This window comes from Neovison vison, chromosome 6, assembly GCF_020171115.1.
Source record: "Neovison vison isolate M4711 chromosome 6, ASM_NN_V1, whole genome shotgun sequence".
Taxonomy (NCBI): Eukaryota; Metazoa; Chordata; class Mammalia; order Carnivora; family Mustelidae; genus Neogale; species Neogale vison.
This window is the reverse complement of record NC_058096.1, coordinates 119,527,015-119,547,211: the sequence shown is the minus strand read 5'-3', so window position 1 is coordinate 119,547,211 and position 20,197 is coordinate 119,527,015. Positions and strand designations below refer to the sequence as shown.

The window sequence follows — 20,197 nt, the reverse complement described above, 5'->3', positions numbered from 1 at the left end:
ACACTCCAGATTCCTGAGGGTGAGCCAGGTAATCTGTCCTCCTGGAGGAGACTTGGGAAGGGCTTGTCTTTCCCATGAGTCTGGGACCACACGCCTTGTGGAGCAGGTGTGAGCACGGCCAGGCTCTGGGAAGCTGGGTGGGGCAATCCCACGGCTCACCAGACAGGCTGGAGGGGCTCCCTGCCTGGGACACTGGGTACTGATCCATAGCCACAGGACCAGGCCCGTCCAAGCTGCAGGGGGTGGTACCCTACGTAAAAGATGCTCTGTCCATGGCTTTGTCCCCAGAGAAGAGAAACTGCCACTGATTTGGAGGCGTATCACTATCATTTCTCAGAATCACATCTTCACTCCGTCTCAAGGGGCTCGATCCCTGGGGGCTCCTTGCCTGGCTCAGAGCTATGGAGAAGTGTTCATTCTCCATGCTGCTCATGTCTCCTTGGAAATAGAGGAAAAGAACATCTGGGAATTCCACTCAGTCTGTATAGCTCTAGGCAGCCAAACAGCTATCTTCCTTATCTCTTCCTCCGTAAGTGACTCAGGTAACAGCCTAGCTCCTGCCCACCACCTGAGATAGCAAGCTGCTCTGGCTGGGTTGGGCCAAGGTGTGTGGTGCTGGCCAGGCCTGCCTGGCCCATTGGCTAGCCGCTTCCATTCTGGGCTCTCCAGTTAAGCCCCAGGGGAGAGGTCTGGCCCCAGCAACTGAAAACTTATTTAGAATCTCCCCGTCCTCAGATCTGGGCCCTAGACATCAATGCCAGAATAACAACATTCTCTGACATGGATGTAAGAGGCTGACGGAAGAGAAGGGGCCGGGCCTGACATGGAGTCGACTAGGAAGCAGAGGTGGAGACTAAGAAGACAAAGAAGAGTAAGAAACAGAACCCCTCAGAGTGGGGATCAGTGCCTAGCTCTCCCAAGGCCCCCAGCCTGGCAGGGTCCCGGGGCACACCCACCTTCATGCCGCTCACGGCAACAGTTTTCCCTTCCGCGGCTCCCAGGACTGGGAAGAAGCCAGGCCTTGCCCTCCGAGCCCGGGGGCCCGCACCGCACATGGGCCACACCACAGCTGCCTGCTGGCTGCCACAGTCAGAGAGAGACATCTTTCTCCTCTGACCAGAGAATCTCTACACTTGAGCAGGCATCTAGAGAGGTAGGGAAACTGTCCCTGAGATGTGCCCAGAGGAGGAAACACTCAGCTTCCTGTACCCAGGGCACTGAGTGGGGGAGCAGGGGAGCAGGGGGAGAGGAAAAGGTCTGCCCTAGGCAGGGAGCCAAGCCCCTGCCCAGAAGCCTTCTGCAACTGCCTCCAGCAGGCCACCCGCCAGGCCTTCAGGAATACATGTGACACATGAGATGATGCCTTTTCTTTCTTCTGGCAGCGGGAGGAAAAGAAACCAGGTGAGAAACTGCTTCTGCCCACACAGGTCAGGAGAGGGGCAGAGCAAGAAAAGGCCTGTCCCTTCCCTGCAGACAAAGCACATCCGCACAGACTCTTTCTGCCTGGGATACACACACACACGAGCCAGCAGTTTGCTTTCTGAAAGTTGATTATTTATTAATTATACATCAGAGAGGATGCCAAGCTGTTGCAGAACAGTGATGTGGTAGGCCAGGTGGGCGCCACCTTCATCCCCTCTGGCTCTGGATGGGTGGGGGTGGGGGCAGGAGCTGGGGTCAGGGGGCTCCATGGGCCCGAGCGCGCCTGCGGGCAGTCAGGAGCTGACCGCCCTATACCCGCCCCGTGAGTCTCCGCACAGCTCAGATGAGATGAGAACTGTGAAAGCGTTTTGGAAGCAAGAAATACAACAGACAATTTTAAATGTGAGTGAAGGTCCCCGCAGGGAAGTCGGGGGACAAAGTAAGAAAGGAGGGCTTCTGGACGGTGCATTTCCTCTCTTTACCACCTAACTCATCATCAAGTTTCAGGGAAATCCTTCCTCTGTGGCTCAGGCCTGAAGGCCACCCTCCCAAGACCTGGCCTGGGCCAGTGCCACAAGAGCCAGCCCCTTCTGGCACCGACAGCCGACAGCCGGTGAGGGGTCTGTCACCCAGACCCACACGAGGAATGGAAATGGTCCCGCCGCAGAGGAGGGAAGGTCCCTTGTGGAGTGGTCAAAGTCTGACTTCCCCGGATTTGAATCTGGGCAGCACCTTCGGTCAATATTGATTTAAGTGTCACTAGAAATGTGAGACTTTCGTGGCAATGTGGGTCTCCTCTGCCATATAGTTCAAAAGCCACAGTCTCCATACAGTAGTTTCTGCATGCTTGCTCTCTGGTTTCTCCATGCCTGCGCACCCTAATCTTTGCCCAAGGCACAACCAGGTCAGACCCCTTGCAGAGCCCCGGCAGTGGTGAGCCTCTCAGACACCGTGCAAACACTGACTGCCTGTGGTTCTGGCTCCTAGGACCCCACAGCAGATCCTTCCCCAGTACAGCCACTTCCACCTGCGGGACTCAGAGCCCGGAGACACAGTGGTCTAGACACATGCTACCGTCCTACAGATGGCAGGAACCCATCCCAGCAATGCCACGGCCGCCTAAACAAGAGCGTCCCCTGCCCTCCCCAGCCTCCTTGGCAAATGGGCAGAGCCTTCCCGGCAGGACTCAGGCTGACCCTGGAAAGTCCACTTGGCTTTAACGTTCACAAGGAGCAACATGGACCCTAGGAACAGGCAAACCAGCTAAAAATCACCTGCAAAAGGCTTATTCTTCTGGGTGCATCAGTCCATCAGCCAATATTATACCTGTTTAAGAACTGTTACGGGCCGAGTAGTTCTGACTTCTGGAATTACATTAATGTTTGGCATACTCAAGAATCAAATCAAATCAACAAGGATGAGAGAAAAATTAACTACAACTATTCAATTCTAGATAGAAAGGTTTGGGGGTTTCATTGTGGGGGGGGAGTTTGTTTTACAGGGTAGGAATTACCAGTTCCAAATCTACTTTCTGTGAACTGTAGGATTGAGCAAAGAAGTAAATGTAGACGAAAGTTAAGTTTCTCACTGTCGGAGAAGGGAGTTACAACTAAAGAAGAGGGATGAGGGAAAGAATGACCCCTGGGGTGGTGGGTTGAAATGAGAAGTATCAGTTCCAATTTGTGGTTTTTAATACAGGTAGAAAAATACAAAACTGGGTCTGCGCGTGTGTTTACATTCCTTCTCCCTGTCCACCTGAAGGTTCTAAAGCAAAGACACCCCTGTAGCCATCGACATACCGAGCCCCCAGCTCTCAGTCTTTAAATACCATTCCTCACCTTAAGGAACCAAGACCCTTTGGAGAAATGGCCGATTCAGGGCTGGGGAAAAGAAAGTACAAAATGAGCCTGGCACATTTTGTGCCAAAAAGTAAGAAAGTGCTAGAAAGAAAGAGGTGAGAATGTGACTAAAGGACATAGGAGCCAACTTGAAGGGGCTCCCACTGGCCAATTCTGGGCTAATCTGAGCATCACAATAATAATAGCAATAGAATGTTTAAGTAATAAAATAAGAATCTGAGTCCATACAGATGTAAATAAATGAATAGATTAAAATGAGGAGAAGGGAAAGTCCTTTTTTACAGAAGAACACCAACTAACGTCTGTGGAAGGAGCGATGGTGTCAGAAGAATCACCATTTTGCAACCATCAGAGTCATAACCAATTCTGTCCAGAATCACCATCCATGGGTGCTTAATGCCACTGAGTTAAAGACCGATGAGGGAACAAGATTTTCCGTAGTCTCAAAGTATCCTCAGCAAACTCTTTATTAACTACAAAGGGAAGGTCAATGACTTTAGAGTGCATTAATTTAATGGGCACCACCTTAAATAAGTAACCGAAGTTAGGATCACCAATAATGGGACAAAGGGACATCCTGTACCTTCTAGAGAAGAACACAACTATCACTTCTAGGGTATTCCTGCCAAAAACACAAAAGCTAAATCTAACCGTGAGGGGTCATGTCCCAGACTGAGGGGTGTTCTGCAAAACAACTGGCCGGTGTTTTTTAAAGAATGTCATGAAAGACCATAAAAGGCTAAGTGACAGTTGCAGATTAAAGAAGAGTAGAAATAGGACAACCAAGTGCAAAGTGTCACCCTGGACCGGACCCTGGGCCCCGTGGAAAAATGCTATAGGATGTGAGGGGGATAACTGAAAAAACTGGAATGTGGGACTGAGGACCAGATAATAGGATGTAGCAATGCCCCATTTCCTGATCTCAATAAATATACTGTGGTTCGGTAAAAGAAAATTCTTGTTCTCAGGAAACACACACTGAAGAATTCATGGATAGGGGTACTTGATGTGTACAAATTACCTTCAGATGGCTTAGAGGAAAAGTACAGAACATATATTAGAATATATAGACAAATATATACACAAATGGAATAGAAACAGAGAGAGAGAGCATACTAACGATGAAGACAAAGGGCGAAATGTCAACAAATGGTAAATCTGAGTCAAGAATATATGGGCATTCTTGGGGTCCCTGGGTGGCTCAGTCAGGTAAGCCTCTGACTTTGGCTCAGGTCATGATCTCAGGATCCTGGGATCGAGCCCCACCATGCACAGGGGCTCCGTGCTCTGTGGGGAGTCTGCTTGCATCCCTCCCCACACTTGTGCACTCACTTTCATTCTCTCTCTCTAATAAATAAATAAAATCTTAAAAAAAAAAAATATATATATATATAGGCATTCTTCATACCATTGTAACTTCCTATGGTTGCAAAATTTTATCAACATGTTAAAACTTAAAAAATAAAGAAATAGTAAGTTCAACAAAAACTATATGTTATGCAAGGAGCCCAGAAACTTATTTTAAAAAATTGCTTGTACAGTCTTGTGCCCAACATGACACTGATTTTTACCAAATGTGAGCTAGCGGAATGAATGAATGAAATGTGCTTTAGAAAGTGACATTAGGCACCTCTTTTAGAGGGCAGAAAAAGCACTTCTGTGCCTTCTAAATTACCATAAAATGACAGAAAAGATGTGTTGTTGTTGTTTTTTAGTATAAAACTGTGCTTATAACTGGAAGAGAAAAAAGAACAAGTGCCACCAGCAGATCAGACATTTGAGGAAATTCCTACAGATGGACTTGGAAAAGGGAAGAAAAAGCAAAGGAGGGAGAAGCAGCGTGGCCAAGAGAAAGCTGTCTTCCAAGGAGCCTGAGACGCTCCAAGTTCAGAGCTTGCTAGCTAATACAGGGCATGGACCTGGGTGGGGCATCCACTGGACGTAAGGTGATCTTGAAGGCTCTTTCATGCGTGTGGAAGTGACATCTGGACACTTACCGCACCAGAGAGGCGGGTAGTAAACAGGCCTCTGTGGTTGCTCAGTTCACGCTGAAGTGGTACAGTATTAGTAACTCCGAATCGTGAAAGTTTGACATGTGCACTTAGTCCCTGGGGCAGCTGTTCTTGAACTTTCCTTTCTCCGGGTCCCTTGACATTCTTAAAAATTATTGAGCAATGGGGAAGTGTTGGGATTTGGAAGCCAATGTCAAGAATTCTTGAGACAAAAATAAACAAACAAACAAATAAATAAATATTTTTAAAAAATTCTTGAGACGTCTTCAGTGCAAAAAGGTGGTTTTATTAAAGCATAGGGACAGGACCCATGGACAGAAAGAGCTGCACTGGAGTTGTGAGGGGTGGTAATTATATACATTCAAGGTGAGAGGGGGCTGGGGTAGTGTTAAGTATCTAAGGAATTTGGAAGTAAGGTTTCTAGGACCTTGAGGGGTTAGCTACTGTTAGGAAAAGTCATTTATTGGGGCACCTGGGTGGCTCAGTCGGTTAAGCATCTGCCTTCAGCTCAGGTCATGATATCAGGGTCCTGGGATTGAGCCTGGTATCAGGCTCCTTGCTCAGTAGAGAGCCTGCTTCTCTCTGTCCCTCTCCCCACTCTCCTTGCTTGTATGTGCTCTCTTTCACTCACTCTCTCTCTTTCTCTCTCAAATAAATAAAATCTTTTTTTAAAAAAAGGAAAAGTCATTTATTACTATCTAGTAAAACGTGAGTCATGAAACCCTTCAGATGTGTATCAGTAGGCCATGTGCTTGGAGGATGACTGTTAACCTATATCTTGAGGAGTAAAGATAAAGTTAGTTTACAAAGGAATTTTTGTAGATTAAAGTAGATTTACAGGATCCTGGAGGTCAGGATCATGTCAAGCTGAGATTGCCTTCTACCCTTAGTGAAGTATTAACATTGAGGCAGTTGAGTTCCTAGAGGAAGGTCACTCTGTCTGTTTCAAGTACCTGTCAGTGGACTGTATGCAGTAAGGAAATTTAATTTTTTCTTTTGCCTTTGTTTCCCACATCATTGAGGATCCAAAGAGCTTTTGTTTATGTGTGTTGTATCTACCAATATTTACCATGTCAGAAATTTAAAAGGAGATATTTTACAGTATTAATCATTTAAAAATCACAGTAATAACCTCATTATCTGTTCAAATAAATGCCCCATTCTCATGAAGAATAACTACTGTCCAAAACAAGACCACTTAATAAAAAGAGGCCTTGTCAGACATTTTGCGGATCATTCTAATGTCTGGTCCCATAGAAGACAGCTGGACCTGCCTAGCTACTTCTGCATTCAATCTGTTGTGAAGTATTCTTTTTGAAATACATGACAAAAGTTTGGCCTCCCATAGTTCTACAGTTAGATGGCAAGGGTGATTGACTACCACCAGTCCGCGTGTGAAAAAAAATTATTGTCACCCAAAAGATGAGAATCACAAAACAGGGTGACATGCAACTTAAGAAACAGTTATATAGTCAGGGAGCCTGGGTGGTTCAGTCAGTTAAGCATCCGCCTTTGACTCGGGACATGTTCTCAGCGTCCTGGGATCAAGCCCTGAGTCCTTGGAGCTCCTGCTCAGCGGGGAGTCTGCTTCCCCCTCTCCTTCTGCACCCTCTCATGCACTCTCTCCTCTCTCTCTCTCTCTCAAATAAATAAATAAAATCTTTAAAAAAAAGGAAAGAGAGAAAGAAAGGGCTATAGCCACACAGGAGCCAGAAGAAAGGAACTGTGAAAGAAATGAAGACCCTGTTGCTCAGAGCAGCAAAGCTTTAATAACTTAATACGACATTTTCTTCTCCAATAACATCACTTGGTGATTCAGTTAAACACACACACCTCACTGTTATAAATGCTATTTCTAGGTTTTAAATTTTTATAATGTGGAAATGTTCATTATAATCACAGAAAAAGATACAAATTTTATAAACCTCGACAATGTAAAAATAATAATCCAACCAATAAAAACTGAGAAACAAGATGAGGGAAATAGATGGGAGAGTAAATGTGCCAATATCTTCTTTTTTTCAGCTCAGGAAGCGATAAGTAAATAATTAACACATGGATAAATTGGTCAAGAAATTAAGGTACAAAGACTTAAAGGAAATGAAAATCAGAAATGAGAAGCAGAAGCAGTAAGTATCTCTGGAAAGTGTGGGTGAAGGCTTTTAATTTTATACCATTCTTGGTCGTTTGAATTGTTTTTTACTGCATGCATGGAGTACTTCAGTGATAAAAATATTAACTTTTTAAAAATGTAAATAAACAATTAACACATTATTAGAAATATTGTTAAAATAGAATGGGGTTTCATGCTGACCTAGAGTCAGTCCTCCTGTTTTTAACTCAACTTCATTTTTTGCAATGTCCAGAGAAGCCTGTGGTTTCAATCAGTTTGCAAGTGTTGGATGGATGGGATACTTAAATAGAGTGAAGTCTTTTGTAAAATTAATGTCTCTTCTTACAATCTGGTTTTTTTTTTTTTTTTAAGATATTTTCATTTATTTGACAGAGAGAGACACACAGTGAGAGAGGGAACACAAGCAGGGGGAGTGGGAGGGGGAGAAGCAGGTTGAGCAGGGAGCCGTGTGTGGGGCTCGATCCCACGACCCAGGGATCATGACCTGAGCCAAAGGCAGACACTTAACCGACTGAACCACCCAGGTGCCCCTCAATCTGCATCTTTTTTTTTTTTTTAATTTATTTATTTTCAGAAAAACATTATTCAGGGGCGCCTGGGTGGCTCAGTGGGTTAAGCCTCTGCCTTCAGCTCAGGTCATGGTCTCAGGGTCCTGGGATCGAGCCCCACATCAGGCTCTCTGCTCAGCAGGGAGCCTGCTTCCCTTCCTCTCTCTCTCTCTGCCTGCTTCTCTGCCTGCTTGTGATCTCTGCCTGTCAAATAAATAAAATCTTTAAAAAAAAAAAAAAAGAAAGAAAAAAAGAAAAAGAAAAACATTATTCATTATTTTTTTTCACCACACCTAGTGCTCCATGCAAGCCATGCCCTCTATAATACCCACCACCTGGTACCCCAACCTCCTACCCCCCACCCCCCACCCCCACCCCCCACCACTTCAAACCCCTCAGATAATCTGCATCTTTTTAAAGAGAAATTTGGTTTCTCTTTGTTTTGCTCTTGAAAGATCACTGCCTAAAATAAACAGGGAAAGTGACCAAGTCATGGCTTCCTGCTTCAAGTTAAAGTCTCTAAGCACTGGGATTCATGTTAGATCACATTTCTCATCTGCTTCAGACATGACTAGTGAGGGCTGCTAGGCCACCAGCACCTTCCAGTTCTTCGAAAGCACTCAAGTCCTCTAACTGTTTCCAGGGACTGTTTAGGAAGAGAACACAGGAGATTTTTTTTTATATACAGACGAGAGGTTTTTACACCACTATCTTTTTCCTCTGTCTTTATGCCTGTGAAGAAGAAAACATTCACACACCAAAATAAAAACAAAGGAAAGGTAAATAGGATGCTTTCTCCTGAGAGATGGAAACATTATCTTCTTGGAAGGGCAGCAAAGCCTGCATAGGTATTACCTATTGAAGACTTTTGCCAAACTATTCTAAAGCACACCACCATCACTACACTCACCATAGCCCTTTGATTAGGTATTCAAACTCAGAAAGAATAAAATATATATTTTAAGAATCAGATTCACTTATACTTGGTAATGACTGAAGAGCAAAAATATAATGAATTATATTCAGGGATATATATTTCTTTAAATCATACTACAATTATTTAATATTGTTCTGTGACTATAGAAGTATCTAGTGTTTAAACTGTGATCCTGATGAGATACATTTTGGCCAGAGAAAGGATTAAATGAATGGAAAAATATCTACCCCATAGGAGTTTAGGGGTTCTATCAGGCCAGACCAGAGTGTAAGCACCACCTAGTGGCACCTTCCTCAAATTACAAGAATAGTGCTTCAGCAGTGGTAGGATTTTCCTTGCAAGGCCTGATCTACTAAAAGAGAGCAAGGACTGGATTTTTTTCTGTATCGGCCACAGATTAAAGGGCTCCTAAGGCAGTAAGAAGTTTTAAAGTCTAGTCAATCCATTCATGGCTAGGCAGAATGTATTAATCGTGTTTTTTTCTTTTCTATATCTTATGATATTATAACATCCTAAAAACCTTGTGGGCTGAAGAAAGATGGACCATCCCCCACCCCCATCGCTAACCAGTTCTTAGAGATAGCAGAGGGCTGGCCAGGAGCATGCCTTTCATATCCAAACCAACTAATTCTGAGTCTGTCCCCCAAATCACCCTTTTTTATCTAACCCTCACACACCAAGCTAATGTTTCCCTTGTCTAAACTGTCCCAGAGCCAGGCACTAGGCAACTAGAGAACACCCCTATAGGCCGAAGCCCACCAGAACTATTCCAACGAGCCAATCCTAAACTCCCTTGCCCTGTTTTCCCCACAGAAAACCTAATGAAGGCTGTGGCTCAGGCTGTCCCCTCACTCCTACTCCTGCCTTCTGACCAGAACCTGAGGCTTCCCCTGTGGTCATGTATAGCATGGGATCCCCACCCCTCTTTTTTTTTTTTTTTAAAGATTTTATTTATTCATTTGACAGACAGAGATCACAAGTAGGCAGAGAGGCAGGCAGAGAGAGAGGAAGGGAACTGAGCAGAAAGCCTGATGCAGGGCTCGATCCCAGGACCCTGAGATCATGACACGAGCTGAAGGCAGAGGCTTTAACCCCACTGAGCCAGCCAGGCACACGGCCCCCTTCTTTTGGGAAATGAAGGTAGTAAATTCCTTCAAGGTCACTTGTCTCTTCATGTCATCAATCTCCTCCATAAGTGAAGAACCTCTGGGTACAAATGAGACAGGATCCCACTTCAGTCACTTCAGTGAAGAATCACTTCCATTCCAGTTTCTAGGGCACCTTCATTCATAAAATGTCTCCATTCCCCTTTTTACAAATAGGCAGCATTTTTGGCTCAACTGTCATTTGGGCAGTTGCAAACAGGGCTAGAAAATGGAAAGGAGGAATAACAAAGGGGAGAGCAGGAAGGGTGATGGTGTCCACAGACTCAACCCTCAGACTCAACCCTGAGAACCAGTGTGTCCCTTCTTCTCTCCCAGATTCCAAGACCATAAGCCTCTTCTCTTCTGCCATCTCCACAAGGGCTTCTGTCCAGGTACCATTGGTGGCTTGGCAGGGAAGCTCCCAACCAGCTGAAGCTTCATGACCTGTCACTTGCATGGAGTCCCTTCCAAAGGTTAGACCTAATTCTGTATTTGTAATTTGTATCTTTCAGCTAAAGACAATCTCTAAAATCAGACAAGTTTAACACCCTACGAAAACTGGGAGGATGAGGGGGCTCATGGTCCAGGGATCCCTGATGTGAGTCCTTCTCTTCCATCCAAACATCTGGGCCTCAGTTTCCTTATCTGTAAAAGGAGGGGCCAACCGGGTGGTTTTGTCTTTTTTCTTTTCTTTTCTTTCTTTTTTTGAGTAAAGCAATAGAAGTGTTTTTTTTTTTTTCTTAAAGATTTTATTTATTTAACAGACAGAGATTACAAGTAGGCAGAGAGGCAGGCGGAGAGAGAAGAGGAAGCAGGCTCCCCACCGGGCAGAGAGCCCGATGTGGGGCACGATCCCAGGACCCTGAAATCCCAGGACCCTGAGCCGAAGGCAGAGGCTTTAACCCACTGAGCCACCCAGGCGCCCCGCAGTTGAAGTTTATTAAGTGAAGATGCAGAAAAAGCTCTCAAGAGTGAAAGGGGTTGCCAATGAGGGCCTCTAGGGTTGGTCTTTTATAGAAAGCTAACCAGGAAACTCAAATCCTTTCAACATTTCTGTTGATAACACGTAGGGGCTGTTATTCTTTGTTAGTCACAGATGATTATCCTAAAATCACCCATCCCACACACCTAGGGCAGGGTGAACCTGGAGTAGGGTGGTCTTTTTAAATTTTTTTTTAAGGTCTTATTTTTTATTTATTTGAGAGAAAGCACACACAAGTTGGGGGGGGCAAGGGCAATTGCGGGGGGAGAGGGACAAGGAGACTCCCCGCTGAGCAGGGAGCCCAAAGATGTGGGGCTCCATCCCAGGACCCCAGAATCATGACCTGACCCAAACACAGATACTTAACCAACTAAGCGACCCAGGCACCCCAGGGTGGTTTTGTCTGAAGTTCCCTTTTCCCCCTCTCCTCAGCTCTATTTATTTCTCCACATACTAATAAAGCAATACCCTATAACCTCCCATGTGGCCACCAAGGCTCATCTTGCACATTAGCTTTTTTTTGAGGGGGGCTTTTAAAAGATTCCAAACTAGGCCTGACAAATGCATGGCTGTCAGTTCTTAACTGTACATGGGGTGATGCAGGTGCAGAAGGCAAGGGCAAAGCTTTTGCAATGAAGCCTGACACCAGTGCTCAAAATACTATCATAACCTAGAGACAGGATGCATTAAGCTCAATCCAGAGCTGTGTCACCGGTCAGCACCTGTGGTTCTGGCCCGTCTCGGCCCCTCAGTGCATGTGTCCTCAGACAAGTCATTGGACACCTCTGGCCTTGTCTCTAGACATGCCGAGCAAGGGGGCTGGGCCAGACGTTTCTCAGAGCCCCCCTGCCTCTCTTGCTGGTGCTATCTCCTTGCTCCCCAGTGTCCCACACTTGACCAGACTCTCTTTACTCTGACCATCCTCAACTAACTTCAGGAAGCCACTGAACTGAGGAAGAGAGCAAAGGATGAGAGGGCAGAGAAGGGCGAAGGAGGGCAAGGAAGTCCAGCAATGCTGGGGGCCTGTTCAGGTCAGCCATGCTCGCCCTCTGGAAACACCTCTCCCCACACTCAGGCCAGCAGCCGCGGCCCTACCTGCTCTACCAGCACACCGACTTCCATCAGGCTCTCTTCCAGCGTGACTAGTCAGGCTGGCCAGAGGTGAGCACCCAGAATTCCTAGAAAGGGGTCCTCATAGACTACTCCTGCAGGAGCCAAGTTTCTGGAGGAAGGCTGGACGGGGAAGAAAGAGTACGAGTCACTCATACTCGCTAATCTGCAGCTTCAGGAGACTTGGGGACAACCCATTGCATAACCCAGCTTCCCTTTAGGTTTCTCTGGAGACCATCCAACCCTGGGAGAAGGAAGGCAACCTCAGGTTCGTTGGAGGCATTCTTTATTCCACAGTAATTGTGAGATTTCAGGTTTGGGGGGACATTTTTTTTAGTAGATTTTATTTATTTTTTTTTAAGATTTTATTTATTTACTTGACACAGAGAGAGAGAGACAGCACAAGTAGGAGGAGAAGCAGGCAGAGGGAGAAACAGGCTTCCCGCTGAGCAGGCAGCCCAGTGCAGGGCTTGATCCCAAGACTGTGGGATCATGACCTGAGCCCAAGGCAGATGCTTCACCGACTGAGCCACCCAGGCGCCCCAGCAATAGCTATTATTGGAGATCTTGACAATCATATGCACTCGGTAAATACCTGGTGAGCTGAGCTGAATTTCCTCACTCTTCCCAATGCTAAAAGCACTTGATCTTGCTGGACATCAGACCTCACTCAGCACATGGACTTGCCATCTCTCCCTGCAGGCTACCTGTTTTCTCCTGCCAGCTTAATCTTCCCAACTCACCATATCCACCACCACAGTCCTCTCTGGCCAGGGACTGGCGGCGACAAGAGCAGGACGTAGGCTGTTAGCCTTCCGTTGCCCTCCCCCAGGCTCTGGCTGCTCCTTAGGTCTCCGGGCCCATGCTTCACAAGCAGTGCAGTCTGCGGGGCTGCAGCGTGAGGTCTGCATCATCCGGCCACTGAGCAAACGCAGTATGTATTTGTTCCATAGTGTCATGATATAAGTAATCAGAAAGTTTAGGGGGGAGCTCATGCGGGACTCAGCACAGCAGAGACCTAAGTCCCAAATGCAGGATTATTCTGGTGGCTGAAGCCGGAATGTGGGACCTTGTCCAGGACAACTTGCTGGGTTGGTGTCTGCTGAGGAGGATGGGACTCTTTCTAGACCTAGATGGGTCCAAGTGGCTTGAGAATGTCTGTGCCTGTGTGTGGTGTGAGCATGTGTGTGTGCACGCGCACATGTGTGCGTATGCGTGTGTGTGTTTGAGAACCAGCTGAGTCTCTGGCAGGAACTAGTCTTATTTTGGGACTCTCTGTCCTCGGGCACTTCACTAACGGGGGGTGTGGTTTGGCGGTGGACTTGAACCTCGGAGGCAGGGTTCCAAAGTCTGACTGTGATGCTGGGTGTGCTGGGTCCTCAGGCCAGTTATTCAGGGCTCCCCGTCTGCCTCCACAACTGTGAGATGGGGAGGCAGTACCTGATTTTCAGGCTTTTGTGCCATATGTGGAAGGACCTGGCCCAGAGCCCGTCACATGGCGAGCCGTAAATACCCCTCGCTTTAGTATTAACCAACATTTACTGGCTTCTTACTATGAACCAAGCACTACACTGAATATTTACAGGAATTATCTCTTTCTTTAAGATTTTATTTTTATTTATTTATCCAAGAGAGAGAGCATGAATTATTGCTTTTCATCTTTGTAACTCCCTAGGGCAGGTTTTATTACTGCACCCATCTTATAGGTGAGGAAACAGAGGCTTACCTAAGTTAAATAACTTGTCCAAGGTCACAAAGTGTTAGATCAGCACCCTTGACACCACACAATTAACCTGACCTACCGCCTCTTCTCAGCTGGCCCAGTTAGTACTGATCAACACACACACACACACACACTCACACACACACAGAGCTACTCCCTCTGGTCTCAAGACAATTAAAGTGGAACCAAGAACTCATCCATTCACCTCTCCACCTCACTCACAAACATCCCCACTCTGGCTGAAGTTCTTGAGAGCTACTTTCCAGTCACAGTGACCAAGAGAAGAGCAGATCTGAACCAAAGGATTTGGCATGGGGCTGCCTTCTTATTCCTGTGTTCTCCAAGCTCCAAAGCTCCTAGCAGAATTCCTGACTTCTGAGGCTAGAGTAAAGGTAGAAGAAGGTTCACTGGAATCTTCTGGAGGGCCAGCCACTCCCAGAGGTCATTTGCACATGTCAGCTACCCACCCTGCCATCTGCCCCCAACACAGGCCTCTGACGTACCATCTGGGGGGCTCTGCTCTACCACCGGGGTGGGAGGCCAAGAGCAGACAGGATTAAAGCTGGGGCCTTGGCAACAAGCACAACTTGGTTCCAAATGGCTCTATTCTTTCAGCTGTCCGACCCAAAACATTCTATTCCCTCCAATATGTGGCTCTGAGGGTGAAGTGAGCAACATTAAATGCTCGTTCTGTAGTAGGTGCCCAGGGCTCAGCCCGGGCCGTGTTTCCGAGGTTCACCACGTGTATGCTCTACTTCCACCATACCTCAGTACCTAATGCAAAGGGCAGCCCAGGGAGCTCGGTTAAGTAGAACCAGTACTAACTGAGCACATCCCATACGCTGAGCACCAATGGCAGGCACTGAGGATGCACCCAAGACCAAGGGCCTTGACCCTGAATGCCGTCCAGTCCCTCAGTGTTTGGAGAGACAGGTGATACAGAGGCCTTGCAGCCACAACAGTTTTAAAAGCAAGCCCCTCTTAGGGCAATTGAATTCACCTTTGGCTACCCGCTGTTTGTAGATTTGGTTAGTCAGCTAACCGTCGTCATCCACTTACATATCAGGCACTGCCTTCAGCACTAGGAAGGTTCCAGTGACCAGTCAGTTGAGTGAGAAGTCTCGGCAAGGACTGGAGAAAGACACAAGCACAGCGCCTGGAGAATGGTGACCTCTGGCTGGAGTGTGGGGCACAAACAAGATGCAGGCTCGAAACTCCCTCAGGATCAGCCTGGGCAGGGCCTCTGCTAAGGAGCCGAACTCCAGCTGGTGGACACAGGGAGCCACTGAAGGTTCTTAACAGGGGAGAGAGGGTTGCAGCAGATCCCTCTCACAAAGGGAACCAAGAATGTTTAACTTGTCTCTTTTTTTGGACTCCCTGGGGACAAGAGCCTCATGTTTCCCATCTGAGTATCTCCTTTGTGCCTATCATGGCAGCCATTATTTTGGAAGGGGTCCACAAATAACATGTTAAGTGTGTAAACATTCATGTACAGCCTTACATATCCAAAGAAAACACGCGGATAGTATGGGGAGAAGCTAGTCAAGTTCAAGAAAATGGAAGACCCCTGATTAACCAAGGTCTCTCTACAAGTCCTCCGCCACACTAAGAACAAACAGCTCTGGGCAGGTGTTCTGAAACAGCTTTGAGGAGCTATACCAAGTCTCCAGTCCCTCACTTCTCAGCAGCATGGAAACTTCCAGGGCTGGGTGTGAGGAGTGGAGTACAATGGTGCAGGGGCTACAGCCCACGGCCTGCCCAGGAGAAGAGGGGCAGTATCTTGTACTGGGTACTCGCCCCCCGCCAGCCACCATGCTGCATTTTCCCCATGTACCTGTAAACCTGAAGAGGGGGTAACTGGCCAGTTTGAATGCCCCCATCAACTTAGAACCCCATCTGTCTCACCAGCCTCTGCTCTTTGGCTCAGGACTCTCAGGTTCTGGAGCCTGCTCTCTGGGAACTGTGTGAGGCCTTGGCATTGATGCTCTCCCCTCTCGGCAGGCTCATTCCTCCATTTATGCCAGAAACCCTTCTGCTCTTCTCTACAAAGTATGAGTGAAATCCAAGGGACACTGGAAACCTCAAGGTTGGGTGATCCTTCAACAGCAAAGACCGGTGCAGGTAGTTTCCTAATAAACACCGAAGCCCAGCTTTTTACTTTTTAAGGGATTCACTGTATTTCTGCAGAAATCCACTTCAATTCCGTTGCTATTAAATATTTACTATAACTAATGGTCAATGGGGAAGGAGAAAAGAAAAAAAATAACTTGCAGCCATCAGAAAATTGGGAAATCCATTTTGATGTGGAAAACCAAGGCAGAAGAAAAATTGTTAAATTTCGTTACCATCTACAGCCCATTGACAAGTCCTTGAAACTGGCAGAGTGACAGTCCTCTAGGAACTCAACTGCCTTAATGTTAATATTTTGCTAAGAGCAAAAGGCAATCCTAGCCAAACCCCTATCCCCAGGATCCTATAAGTCTACTTTAACATATAAAAATTGTTTCAGAAATTTCCTTTATTTCTAACCCCCCCAAGATACATGTTGGCAATCAAACCCCATCCCCCAAGCATATGGCTCACCAGTGGATATATATCTAAAGAGTTTCATGATGAAGGTTTTATTAGACGGTAATAAATTACCTTTTCCCAACAATAGCTAGCCCCCTTAAGGTTCTGGAAACCTTGCTTCCAAACTCCTTAGAGACTTACGCTATTCCTAACCTTCTCCCAGCTTGAAAGTATATAATGGGCCACTCCTTAGGACTCTGGTGCAGCTCTTTCTGTTCGCGGGTCCTGTCCCTGTGCTTTAATATGTCTCAAGAATTCTTTCTTGGCTGTCGGCTTCAAACCCTAACATCTCTCCTACATCACATTTGGCTTCGGCATATATGAGTTATTTGAAAATAAAGTTACCTTCTTACACTGGTTTGATTCAATAGTAAAAGGCGTTTAATATTATATGAGTCCTCAGTCCATTCATGGAAACTTCCATGGGGCAGGAAGGGAATCCCAGAACTCAAAATCCACTACAAAGAATACCAAAGATTTTCTGTACACAGATGGTTAACAGTTGGCCATAATATTTTCTTGATTAAGTAAGAATACCAAAATAAACTTCTGAGATAATTACTTTTAAAATAGGGTACTGTAATGTTTCCGTTCAGCTTCCTGTCTGGTGACCCCTCATTCCCTCTCAGTCCCCCACTCCACGCAAGCCTACCTGCTGGGCTGCCTCATGGAAGAGCTCCTGCACTTGAGACATCTGGGCCATTCTCCTGGAAATGGGGTCCTGGCAGTCTGGGTGGGCAGACCCCTCTAGAAGGCAAACACCATCCTTGGTCAGGCTGGCTCCTCTTCCCTCCATCCTTACGCTCTATCCTTCCTGTATACACCAGACACAGCCCTGACTGAGGAAGGGACCTTTTCTACCCCATCTGGAAATAGCCCCTTCCTCTCTGGTACTCAAATATATGCCACACATCCTTCAGAAGCTCCCTGTGCTCAAACCTTGCTGTCCTAGATCCCCAGCTATGGCAGTTGGAGCCAGCCACCAGGCTGCCCAGTCCTTGAGGATGCAGTTGGACACTCCTTTCCCACCCTCGTGAACCCCTCTGTCCCCAGCAAGGGCATCACTGGCTCACTAGAACCGGTTGCAGGTGGTGAGTGAATGTAGATTGGACCATGAGCAGAGGGGGAGAAGGGAGTTTAAGAGGTTCTTTTGGGGGTCCCCTCTGAAGCAGGGCCAGAAAGGGTAGGGGAGTGGAGGGCAGGTAACGAAAAAGACTTGGTTCTCCTCAGTGGAGCAGTCTTCCCTTGGCATCAAAGCCAGTTTTCCTTGGGGGAGGGACCTTGTGCACCCGCCTGAGTGCCCCCTTTCACCAGCACAGGGATGGGACAGGGCTCTTGACATACTGGAAGGAGGAGGAAAGGGAGAATGAGGGGAGGGATATGGGGGCAGAGTTTGCCATGTGAGAAGAACATGACCAATGACAGCAGCCAGCGAAGGCGAGGAAGGGAAAGCGCCCCAAGAGGATTCTAAGGAAAAGGGTTGGGGGCTGGGAGCAGGGAGACTGCAAGGATTTGGCGGGCTGCGGAGACGAGCAGAGTGCGACGGGGGCCGGAAAGGTTCCGGCGCCTCTCGGCCCCCTGCCCACGCGCGGACAGCGGGTCCTGACCGAGCTGCGCTGGGCATGCCACCACCCCCACAGCTCCGGCTTCTGGTCTGCGGAAAAGGACGCACAGGTTCCGGAGCCGGCGCCCCGACCCCCTCACGTCTCGGTCAGCTCCTGCGCTTCGGCGAGCCCCGGATGGAGCAGCCCACACCCGGCTCTCGGGACCCTGGGGAGAACCCAGCAGCCCTCTTCCGGGCGGGGCGACACATGCGCGCGTGTCCGGGCCCCTGACGACAGACGCGCAGGTGCACACGCGCCCGGGAGAGGTGGGGATTACCTGAGCAGGTGGCGACGCCTGGCCCCCGTACTACAGGACAGTGCTCCTCCAGAGAGAGAAACCCTCCGCAGGACCACCTAGCGCACTCCCCACCCGGCAGCCCCATCCACCCTCACCTGCTCCGGGGCCTGCGAGCTCCTAGCGCTGGGCCCGCCCCGTGCCCGCCCAGCCGCCACGTGGCTGACCAGGTGTGCGCTGCGCGGGTCCCAGCTGTTGGGCGGGAGAGGCGGGGTCCGCCGGGGCTCGGTCACCGCAGCCACGCCCGCACGCATCGGCCTCGGGGCCAGGTGGAGAGGGAGGGACTGCAGAGATTTCCCTCCGCGAGGGTCGAGCCCACACCCCTAGCGCCGCCCAGGAGGACTCCGAGCTCCCCGACAGATCTGCCGGGCCTGGAACGAGGGGACCGGAATCTGGATCCCCGGCCGGGTTACTGGAGTGGGGGCGGGGGGAGTGGGGGCGGGGGGAGTGGGGGCTCCACTAGCCCCCAGACTTCACTAGACCAGCCACTGCCTCTGCAGCCCTCGGCGCACTCAACGCCACCAGCTGAGGTGCCCAGCCCTGGGAAATGGGACAGGACGCGAGCTATTCACTGCAAGTTCTGTCTATAGAGTAGTAGTCCAGCCCTGCACACAAGAGTGAGAAAGGTTGGGGAGCTGGAGAGCCCGCAACTCCCACGCTGGACCCGTGGCCCCCTGGGCGGCTGCAGAAGGCTCTGGCCAGGAGAGGAGACTGCGCTCCGGGGATCCCCAAGGGCAGCTGGCTACCCGACCCTGGTGACAACCCCTCCCTCGAAAAGAGTGGAATTCTTTTGCCCTCCCCACCTTCAGCAAGACTCAGCTTTCAGCTTTCCCTAGGGAGCAAAGTCAGATTTCTAGGGTCCCAGCCTGCAGAAAAAAAACTGAATTAACATACAGAGAGATTAAATTATCTCCATTTCCAATCTGGCATATATCCTAATCCTTAAATAACTTGCTAGGCTTCCATGTGGGCTTCTGAAAACAGGAGGGCAGCTGGGAGTACTTCCCACGCCCACATGAGCCTTTGTGTGAAAATCCCTAAAAATAGAGGTTGTTCTTTTAAAAACAAAAGGGAAGGCAAAGCCATGGGAACGCTGACAGAGCCCCAACATCTCCTGCTCCAGTAAAGGTTTCTTTTCTGGTGTGGAAAGATACATAACATAAAATGTGCCATTTTAGCCACTTTTAAATGTACATTTCAGTGACAATAATTACCTGCACTTTGTTGTGCAACCATCAAGGGTATCTTTTTTGTCACCCCAAAACAGAACCACTACACCCATTAAATAATAACTCCTCACTGCCCCCTTCCCCAGCTTGTGATAACCTTTAACTGCTTTCTGTCTCTAAGCATTTGCTTCTTCAAGATAGTTCATAGAAATGGAGTCACACAACATTTCTCCCTCTGAGTCTGGCTTATTGCACTAAGTATGTCTGTCCTCAAGGTTCATTCATGTTGTAGAATGTGTCAGAACTTCATTCCCGGCAAAGACATTTCTCTGAAAGAGAAAAAACTCCAGAATAAATTACACATTACCCGGCTGTAAATAAAGGATGGATGGGTGGGCAGGATGACACTGTCAGATGATGGCAATCGACTAGACAGCCACGCATTACTCTGCATGGCCAGCAGACCCATCTGTATTCTTCACTTTGGGATCACACAGGACACTTTTTTTTTTTTTTTTGGTTCCTAGTTTCCTGTTTGCCATCCTCTTCTGAGGAACTGCCCTCTAAGTGTCTGCATGAACTTTGAAGAATCCACATTTGATTCCGAATCCGCCTGAATTAAAGACATTAGAAAAAGAAATCCACACCACTGCTCATAACCACCTACACTGTGTCACTCATTACCT

At 48.0% G+C, this 20,197-nt stretch overlaps 1 protein-coding gene across 1 annotated transcript in view; it reads right to left on the bottom strand.

Annotated features, from left to right (window-relative positions):
• Positions 1-18,470, bottom strand: part of LOC122910123 (solute carrier family 12 member 8-like) — a 34,811-nt gene extending 16,341 nt beyond the window's left edge. Inside the window, exons 1-2 of the mRNA XM_044254826.1 lie at positions 18,441-18,470; positions 17,096-17,190 (exon numbers count right to left, since the gene is read on the bottom strand). Of these exons, the coding sequence (XP_044110761.1) occupies positions 17,096-17,146 (51 nt within the window). The 5' untranslated portion in view covers positions 17,147-17,190; positions 18,441-18,470. The remainder of the gene's footprint in view (positions 1-17,095; positions 17,191-18,440) is intronic.
• Positions 18,471-20,197: the final 1,727 nt, after the last annotated feature.